The 10578-nt window shown below is 45.2% G+C and overlaps 1 protein-coding gene across 1 annotated transcript in view; it reads left to right on the forward strand.

The window, feature by feature from the left end:
• The window catches only part of EXOC4 (exocyst complex component 4), an 877780-nt gene that overhangs the window by 691857 nt on the left and 175345 nt on the right, over positions 1-10578 (forward strand). Inside the window, exon 12 of the mRNA XM_006887139.1 lies at positions 9258-9394. Coding sequence (XP_006887201.1) covers positions 9258-9394 — 137 coding nt within the window. The remainder of the gene's footprint in view (positions 1-9257; positions 9395-10578) is intronic.

Raw genomic sequence — 10578 nt, forward strand, 5'->3', positions numbered from 1 at the left:
TGTTGATTGAGGAGCCAAGCAAACTGAAGCTGTTACCAGCCTCAATCTCTTCACCGTCTATCATCATACTGCCAATTGGCCAAGTAGTGAGAATCTTTGTTTTCTTGATGTTGAATTTCAATCCATATTGAAGGCTGCAGTCCTTGACTTTCTGCAGCAAATGCCTCAGGTCCTCCTCAGTTTCAGCAAGCAGGGTTGTGTCATCTGCGTAACACAGGTTGTTAAGGACTATAAAATGATTCTCCAATTCTTCAGTTGTGTCTTCTTCATTCCTTGGCTGGCATACTTCCTTAAAGAAGCTCTGTCTGGATGGAGGGAATGCTGAATGCAATCCTACCAGGAGACGGAGCAAAGGCATGATTCTTTTTCTTGATTTACCCATTTAGAAGAAGAAGAAAAAAAATTGTTTTCATAGCCACCTCAAAGAGTGAAAAATGAGTTTCTTCCAACTGTCTCTCTTCATGGAATTTTATAGACTCAATAAACAACCAACTGCAGTGATTGATTCGTTTTGATGCCCTATTCATCATCTCAGACCACAGGGCATCAGAGGCCTGCTTTCCACACCTAGCTTCACACTCCTGACAGGCCCTTGGGTGTTTTTTGTGGGTGGTTTTTTTGTTTTGTTTTGTTTTTTAAGGGCATGTGATTGCTTTCACCTTTAGTATTAGGATTCCGAGATGCCCCGCCTTTGTTTCACCATCTTTCTCTCCAGTGGCAGGAGACATCCTCAGCCTTCAACATGCTAACCTTCCCGGTAGCCCAGCAGTGCCTGCAAACACCCACTTTCCAAACAAGTTTCCATACGTAGGTGATCGGAGTTAGGACATGAACGTAAATTTCAGAAGGACACAGGCCAGTCCATGACAGTGTTTCTATAGCATAGAGCTCTAATCTGCCATGGTGAAGGTGTGGGGGAAAAACTTCCCACACAAAGAACTTTCCAACTGAGACTTGAAAGAAAAAAGAAAAACTAAGCCATGGGAAGGTCCAGGGCTGGAGCGCTGCAGGTAGTTGAATGGATCCTGAAAATGAGAACAAACCATGAAGGAGACCCAGGGGGCTAGATGCTGGAGAAGTAAAGTGGAGCAGGTGGAGACGTCATGGAGCCCCACTGTGGGTCTAGTGTAGGAAAAAGGAATGAGGTGGGGAGGCGACATGACCAGATAGCACCACCAAATTGTTTCTTTGCATGTCTGCCCTACAAATTGTAAATGGCACAAAGTTTAAGTAAAAGGAATTGGTTTAAGGGTAAGAATCTGCGCAACAATTCTGAAGGAATGCCATTCAAATCCACCAGCTGTTTCACAGGAGAAGGATGGGCAGTCTCCTCCCGTGCGACTAACTGCCTCTGAAAATCCACTGGAGGGTCAGCTATAAATAGGTCAGTTGTGACTCGAAGGTACACAACAACAACAACAACAACAATAATAATATATTCTTCTAACAGCTGCCCAGGAAATAAAAAAAGTATTGCGATGGGAAAGTCTGCTGTTAGGGACCTCTCTAAAGTACTCAAGAGCAATGGCGTATCTCTGGAGACTAAGGTGCACCTGATAGAGGCCATGGTCTTTGCAGTCACTTGTTATGCATCAGAGAGTTGGACAATGACTAGGGAAGATAGAAAGAGAATTGATGCCTTTGAGCTGTGGTGCTGGAGAAGAGTATTGAATGTACTCTGGACTGCTAAGAAAACAGATTCATCCTGGAAAGGGTTAAACCAGGCTACTCCTTGGAGGCAAGGATTCTGGGGCTTCGTCTGACATACTTTGGACACATTGCAAGGAGGGACCAGTCCTTGGAGAGGATGTCATGCTTGGGAGGGTGGAGGGACAGCGCAGGAGGGGAAGACCCTCTATGAGGTGGATTGATTCAGTGACTGGGGTAATCGGGATGGGTGTGTCAGAGGCAGTGCAATTGGCACAAGATAGAGCAGGGTTTAGGGCTGTTGTACATAGGGTCGCTATGAGTCACAAGTGACTCGACGGCACGTAACAACAACAGCTGCCCAATCAAGATATTACAACACCTGGAAGTTCCTCTCCTCCCCAGTCAGGACCACGCATCCCTGCCAGATCTTAGTACAGAGACGTCCGCTGCTCTCGATCTGCACACAGATGCAACCACACAGTGTACACCCCGGAACCTGACTCGGTATCTGACTCCTTCGCTCGGCATATCTGCGAGAGCCACCCCTGTTGTTGCACGCAGAAGTCTTTTTAAAAGCCATCACTGTGGAGAACGCTGTGGGCCGAATTAGGCAGTTTCTGTGCTGTGAGCATTGCTTTCCTTACAGACTCCTGTAACCGCCCCCATTCATCTCACGGACACATGCCGTCCTTCCTGAGCTAGACGCGCCGTTTTAGGACACTCTGCTTAACAGCGTGGAGGATGCTTCAGAGAAGGAGGAAGGCGGCAGTGCCCAGGCCGCAGCTCCTGAGTGCAGTCCTTTCCCTGCCGGCTGAGAAAAGGAGCGGACTGGAAGTGTTTCAGCCAACACATCGATCAAGACAAAGATGTAAAAAGCTGAACGGAGGCTCCCTGTTTGCTTCTGTCATTACTGTCGTCGCAGTACTTGCTGCCATGGTTTACAGCCAGCTACCTCTTAGTGCTGATGGTAATTGGAAGGGCAGTATGGTGTGACAGGTTCCGCTGCCTTGTGGGTGAATATGTCCCAATAAACACAGCCATTATAGTCATCATCAAACGTTAGGGAAGCCCTCACTCCGCAGTAGCGCGTGTGCTGGGGACAGAAGGGCAGTTCCGAGGTGATGGACAGACTTAACCTGCCAGTATTTTCTGGAAATTTCTTTCTAATGGAGTTTTCCAGAACTCTGAGTCCTTTTAACATCAGTAGTCCACCCAGGGCTGGTCAGGGGCTAATGGACCAACATAGAGATGGCATTTTCCAACAGCTTAATGTTTGTGCTTGGTCTCCCCCCTCCCCATTTTGTGAATTTATTTATGGGTTTTTAAACATTGAAACAGGTACATTTAGTTACACCACGATGGATTGCCATCAGGGGAAGAAATGAAATTAGGTAAAATTGTTGTTAGGTGCCGTTGAGCCACCCCTGACTCATAGAGACCCTACGAACAACAGATCAGAGAATGTCCTTACCTGTGCTATCTTCACAGTCTCTGGCATTTTTCAGCCCTTTGCTCCAGTCACTGTGTCAGTCCATCACATTGAGGGTCTTCCTCTCTTTTGATGACCCTCCTCCACCTTTCCCAGCAATGTCTTTTTCCAAGAACTGGCTCTTCCTGATAACATGTTTGTGAGACAGACAGACACCATTCTTGTCTCATAGGGACACCCTGGCTGCCCTTCCTCCAGGGCAGACTTCTCAGTTCTTTTGGCAATCCAAGTTCACTCCTCTTCTCCAGCACCACAGGTCAAAGGCATTGGTTCTTCTTTGGTCTTCCTTATCCATTGTCCAACTTTTGGATGCATGGGAAGCAATTGAAAATGCCATGGCTTAAATCAGGTGCACCTTAGTCTTTCATCTGATGTTCTTTAGGGAGAACATCCTTGCGGGAGAGGTCCTTCCTAGAAAATTTTCCGAATGCAGCATGTGTTTTGATTTCTTGACTGCTGCTTCCATTGGCGCTGATTGTGAATCCAAGTAAAATCAGATCACTGAGAAACCTCAATCTTTTCTCCATCTGTCATGTTTTCACCAGATGTTTTTCTAGAAAAATGTAAGACCTTCAGCCACAATAAATGCTTAGAACTTTACACTGTGGGAAATAAGACACAGTAACATAGGGAGAGGGAGCTCCGGGGGCTTAGATGTGAGGGATTGTGCTGCAACACAAAAGTGTGTAGTTTTAATCCTCCTGTTCAATTTACTCCCTCTGAAAACCCACTGGAGGGTCAGCTCTGAGCTGCTTCCAACTTGATGATACAACAGCAAATACAAGAATAGGAGATCCTGGGTAATCCAAATTGTTAACAGGCTGCGCTGGTAACAGATGGTTGATGGTTTGAGTTCATTCAAAGATTTTCAGTTTATTTCCACAAACATTCGCCCCTGAGAAGCCACTGTTGGGCAGTTCTAGGGGTCACTGTGAGTTCATAATGGACTCCTCTGCAAGTGCTCTGATTGTGTGTGTCTGTTTAATACAGTATGAAGGATAGCTTACACCTTACTAAATGGGGCTGTTTGCATTATGATGATACCAAGTCTCTGCAATTCATCTGTTCTGAATGAACTGTGCATGCGCATTAATCCATTTAATAAACATTTCTTGAGCACCTGTAATATGCTAGATACCTTGCTGTGTGGCAGGGATAGGAAGATAAATGCGGAGCTGTTGATCAGAATAAATGGCTTTCCAGTAGAGACAGCCGTGGATTGAACCAGTGGTTAAGAGAAGACGTCATGGTGGCACAGGAGAAGGGCCGCTAAGTCCCAGCGGCTAGCACCTGAGCTGACTGCAGATAACTCCCCAAAGCTGAGCAGGAAGGGCGCTCCAGACACAGAAAGAGGAAAACCAAAGGCGGGAATCGGCCTGGATGCGCCAAGTCCAGACTGCCTGGAGCCAGGCTGGATGCGTGGAGCTGCCAAGGAGGTGGCAGAGGCTTGGCACGTGGGGAAGGGGATGGACTGAGAGGTGAGAAAGCTGAATTATCCCCCTGTTCCCACCTCACACGTTTTACATGTCCTCAGACATGCTGTTTCCCTACACTAGGCCTCGGTCCTTACCTCTGTACTTGGAGAACTGGAGAAGTGTCCTCAGACCATGTTCTGAGTAGCCCTGTGGCAGTAGATTGTATGTAAGAAGATGTGAAATATGCTTTCTTTAATTCAGTAAATTAGAGGAAGATTGAGAACCACAAATACACCTCTTTGAGGGTCACAAATGATGTGGGAGTGTGTAAATGTCTTAGAGGAAACCACTTCCATTTTCTGTAACTCAACCTTTTCCCAATTATTTAGACAGTTTCTGTAATATTGATATTAATATTATGCTGCCTGATCCCATTTTGGGGGCATGGTAGGCAAAGTCTCCAAGGTAAGGTCATCTTCATTAATTCACTAATTTATTCACCTTTTTTTTTCTTCTCCCATTTGGGAGCAAAGAACTACTTCTTATATACTTGATTCTTATTTTAGATTGGTAGTATATTCTTGTAATAAACTTTAGTTGTTTATTTTCCACGGTAATATGTGTTGTTTTATTGCATCCACAACCCTGGACATTTTTTCCCTTCTATATTTGTCTCATTTTCATGTCATGCCAGACTTCATTACCTGGAAACAAGTTACAAGAAATGTGAATTGAGCTGTTTCTAAACAAATACAAATCATTTGCAAGGTGCATGATAGAAATTAGAGTAATTGAAATCTGGGTGTTCCTTATTACGAAGCTGTCATCTACAACATGTGCAAATCCCCAAATTAGCAACAACTCAGTAACACCGTTTGCAGTGCTAAAGTGATCAAATAAAGTCCAAGAGGATGGACCTTGTTAGAAATTTGATATTTTCAGCATTTATTTGTCGGAGCCACTGATTTGGAAATTGTTGTAAGTTCTTGAGAAATGGGAACTTTTTTTCCTCCCCATAAAAATACCAATCATTTGGCAAGCCACAGTGTCATTTTCCTTGAAGAGAATGTAGTGATTGATTATGGAGAGTGCCACCATGACAAGGTAAACCAGGCAAATAGCTGGAAAATTGTATGTAATCATAGAGCATCACATAGGCGCCGAGCTGCGCACGGCCATTAGAATTAAGCCACAGCATTGTAATCATCCCTTGCCTGGGCGCATCTGCCTCCCCCAGCCTCTAGCTCAGGGGACTGTGCAGAGGGGCCTGCAGCTAAAATGATGACTAGGTTCTGCTGACAGCACAGAAGAGGGGCAGCAGGATCAGATCAGAGAACCCCTGAGGGGGCTGCACCCCCAAGCCAGTGCCTTCACATCACACTGTTGTGCTTACTCTCCAGCGTTGCCACGCTCAGACCAAACCCATGGAGGCCCTGGAGCCTCCAAAATGCAGAGACATCAGCAGTTCCATCACCCGCGTGGCTCCCAGTCTGACCCACATTGCACACTGTACCACCAGAGAGAGCCCTTTCACGTCCCCTACGTGGATGGCATGCAGAGCACGGTTCCTCTTTGTGGATTTGCACCCTTAGTGTGGTTTATTGTCCTGGAGACCTGCACAAGTTAGAAACAAGTGAGGCGGGAAATGATGAGGGCTTGGGATGGTGAACAAAAGAAAAAGAAAAATGCAGGCCTCCCTTTTCAATATGCTGGTGTTCTAACCAGGTGATCAGGTGCACCTGAGGTGACATAGGGACAATTGTCCTATGTTCTCTGTATGAAAATGCCAGGGCAGTGATTGAACCCACAAACACAGGGCACTCAAAGGGCACACGAGCCTTTGGATCACTGGGTCATAACAAAGGAAGAGACTGCTCTGACCTCCCGGAGAGGTGGTTCTCAGAGGCAGACTGGGTGGAGAGCCGGCCCTTCCCTCCCAGCCAGCCAGCCTCTCACCTGCCCACCACTCAGCACTGGGGTAGATTTTTAAACCGACTTTGAGGACGGCTGGAAGCTCCTTTATTAATTGCGGCCCACGTCTTAGGAAGAGCCTGAGCTCTGAATTGGGGTGAGGATTTCAGGTTCTTTTTTAGGAGCTTGGGGACATGTAGCTGAACAGAATCAATTCCTGTCACTCACACACAAATGCAGGATTATGGATCAGGAAGAAGCTGCACCGCTTTAATCTTAAAATCAATACAGAAGAGGAAGTTGAACTTGTGGGGATTCTGTGGAGGCTGTAATTTGGGATCCTATGAGGTTTGCCTTATAAACTAATAACCTTCCTTTTCTGGTAGAGGGAAGGGGAGGAAGACAAGACGAGGAAGCCTGTCCTTCCAGATAATGTTAATAAGTATGCGATAAACAGAACTAAGAACAGGAGCTAATCCCCCTCGTGTTAAGGAAAGTTGTACCTGCTTAGCTCTTCTTTTTGGGGGACAGGAAAAAATATTGAAACCTTAAACCCTGAACCCCATAGTCTGGAGTTGGTGAATGTTAAATGGCCCTGAGTCCTGTGAATCACTGTCAGACAGAAGAGCCTTTTAAAAATGTCTCCTTCCATGACTTAGACAAGCCCAGCCCCTGTAATTGTCTATAAATACATATTCAACAAACCAGCTATTGACCAGAGGATTCCAAGCTGCTAAGCATGTGATTAATATTCACTCCAGTATCATTCTGCTCCTTTTAATAAGGAGACATGAACCAGGGGTTTAAGCAGCCCAGTCTTCTTTCTGTGGCAGATGTAGTGTTTACTTAATACGCCTCTTTTCAGATAATACACCAATTCGCTGTACGGTATTGTCAGGCTGTAGCTAGAAGATGGGCTGCTTACTTTCTTAGGATACTTAGTTTTCTCTTAACTGTGATGAAAATGCAACACAGTGTTTGCAGGTTTCAACATATCACAGTCAGTGGCACAGATTCCCTTCTTCAGGTTGTGCTGCCGCCCTCACTGCTCTGTTCCAAATTATCCCACCATCGTTAGCAGAAACTCAGCAGCTCCTGAGCCACGTCTGCCCTTTCCCCCTTCCAGCCCAGCCCGGCAGGCGCTCATGGCCCCTGTTTCTCTCTGAATGCTGATTTCTCATGTTTATCTTGTGACGGACTCTTTTCACTCAGCATAGTGCCTTCAAGGTCAGTCCGTACCCGGGCAGTCCATGCATCAGACTTCACGTCTCTTTATGGCTTACGTGTTACTCCATTGTGTGTCCAAACCACATTTTGTATACTCGTTCATCTGGTTCATTCCGTTTCAAATCTGCCGGACTCTGTTTGGATTTTGCCTCTACCTTGGTAACAATAGTAAGAAATACAGTGATCTAATGAGAAAATCCTCGGTGAGATGCATTAATATAGTGACTTCAAGGATGGGCTGAAACGCAGTGGAGGTTGTGAGGATGGTGCCGAACGCTCAAGGTCACTAGGGGTGAGGGCAGACCCCACTGCACCTACGACAATGGGTACATAATTGGGCCGCAGCCTGGAGAGCTCGGGGCCTCCTCTGAGGCACACTGGCGCAGTGAAAAGCACAAAGGTAGGAGCCTGTGCTTTGGTGGCGTCATCTAAGCCTGGCTTCTCATCTTTAAAGTAATCGCAGGACTGTCGAGAGGATTAAATGAGATAAAGCTGGTATCGTGCTTAGCTTTGCACCTGGCACTTGTAAGAAACCAATAAATGTTTATTATTATCATGATTAATATGTGAGTCTTAAGTGAGATAACATATGTTGTGTACAGGAAAACATCCTACAAGTCGTAAGGCACAATACAAAATGTTAGTCTTTGTTGTTCCTAATAGATTGATGGTTTTGAAACTTTTAAAATAAATCATGAAAGCCTGCTGCTTTGTGGTGCCTGTCAGAGGTCTCTCGGTGAGCCCTGAAGGCAATAAATCAGGCTTCAGCCTCTTTCTTTCTTAAAAGCCACAGAGCTGTCTTGTGGGTGTCAAGAATCTCATGAAATCAATTTGAAAATCTCCATCCCATGTCCTTCCACAAAAAAGCATTTGCTCCTATCTCTAGAAGGCCACAGCAATTGGAGATACTCTGATGTTCTTGGAGGTTGTTGTTGTTATGTGTTGTTTGCGACTCATAGCGGCCCTATGTACAGCAGCCCTAAACCCTGCTCTATCCTGTGCCAGTCGCATGGCCTCTGACACACCCATCCCGATTACCCAAGTCACTGAATCAATCCACCTCATAGAGGGTCTTCCCCTCCTGCGCTGTCCCCCCACCCTACCAAGCATGATGTCCCTCTCCAAAGACCAGTCCCTCCTTACAACATGTCCAAAGTATGTCAGACGAAGCCCCAAAATCCTTGCCTCCAAGGAGTAGCCTGATTTAACCCTCTCTAGGATGAATCTGTTTGTTCTCTTGGCAGTCCATGGTACATTCAATACTCTTCTCCAGCACCACAGCTCAAAGGCATCAATTCTCCTTCTATCTTCCCTAGTCATTGTCCAACTCTCTGATGCATAACAAATGATTGCAAAGACTGTGGCCTGTATCAGGCGCACCTTAGTCTCCAGAGAGACACTATTGCTCTTGGAGGTGGTGTTAGTTAATATTGTCAGATGTCAGAACCTTCCAGGAGAAGTTGAGCATCTTGAATCTTCACACCTTTGAATGGCAGTTCTTTGTTCTACATGTTACGGAGTCAAAGATCTCCTCATTATCCTTGGCCTCTCTTCTTCTTGTCCAGAGCACCATCATCGTGGAGAAGACTGTGCAGGACCTCATGAACTTGATGCATGACCTGAGTGCGTACTCGGACCAGTTCCTCAACATGGTGTGCGTGAAGCTCCAGGAGTACAAGGACACCTGCTCTACAGCCTACAGGTACAGTGCCTGCTGCTGGGAACTAGCCACTTCCGGGTGGTGAGGCTGCCTTCACAGACCAGCTTCCACCATGACAGGAGGGGGCCATCTTCAAGGTTGTAAATGGGCATGATAAGCAAATGGGCCACAGAGATATTCCTCAAGGCTTCCTATATTCACACTGACAGCAGGAACAGAAGGAAGAAAAGGACAGAGCCATTTATGATGGCCATTGGGTGGTTCTGATGAGGTGTCCACCTTGAATTTTATAAAAGCCTTGCATTGTAAGATTTGTCTTCCTCAAGGAAATGCCAGACTTTGATCCATCCCTCTAGTGATTCTAAAAGATCTTTCAAGTAAAGCATTTTCAAACTGTTAATTACTCTTTATAATCTATAACAGCATTTCTGACGTTTGATTCATACCTTTCTTGTTGTCATGAAAGTATAGTTACTCCTGTTTTAAACATCAGTGGAAATGAAAGCTATTGTGATACACGTGAAAACCTTTAGTTAATCCTCTGATACCTTTCCTCTAGGTTTAGAAATCTCTCAGGGCTTGTAGGGGGGAAAAATCATAGCACTTCTCATAGAACGCTAATAATAGGAACAAATTATGGCCTGGTTGACAAGACTTGAAACAATTAGGGAAGAAAAGAATATATAAAATACTAAATTATGTGTGATATATAATTAAGGAGAGATAGGTATAGTACATCATCAACTGCTCCTTGTGCTAAACAGAACATAAGCAGAAGTGAAATAGCTAGTGAAAGCAGAGTTGGAATAGAGGGAGATTGCATAGCAAGAGAAATAATGCTGGGCCTTTGAATGGCTGATGAGCTTGGTAGAGGTGGAGAGAAGGAGTAGAGGTGTGGCAGAGATGAGCAGGAAGGTACATGCCTGATGTTTAGTGAAAATAAGGAAGAGGAAATTCACTGCAACTGAGTCATTGTAGGAGATGCTATTGAATTCCAAGAGTCAAACCAAATAGCAACAGTTTTTAGAAAGAAAACTGACTCAAAAGGTTGGACAGTGAATTTGAGGTAATGGTGACAGAATAATTTGGAAAAGGTTAGTGAGAGTAATACTCCAACTTAATGTAACCAGTGTCTCTGAATTGTACTAGAGAAATTATTCAAACGGTTTCTCTTTGGCTATATGTACTTTCACCAAAATTACATCTCTCTCTCTTTCTCTCTCTCT

Source organism: Elephantulus edwardii, unplaced genomic scaffold (assembly GCF_000299155.1).
Source record: "Elephantulus edwardii isolate Elephantulus edwardi_28Jun2011 unplaced genomic scaffold, EleEdw1.0 scaffold00055, whole genome shotgun sequence".
Taxonomy (NCBI): domain Eukaryota; kingdom Metazoa; phylum Chordata; class Mammalia; order Macroscelidea; family Macroscelididae; genus Elephantulus; species Elephantulus edwardii.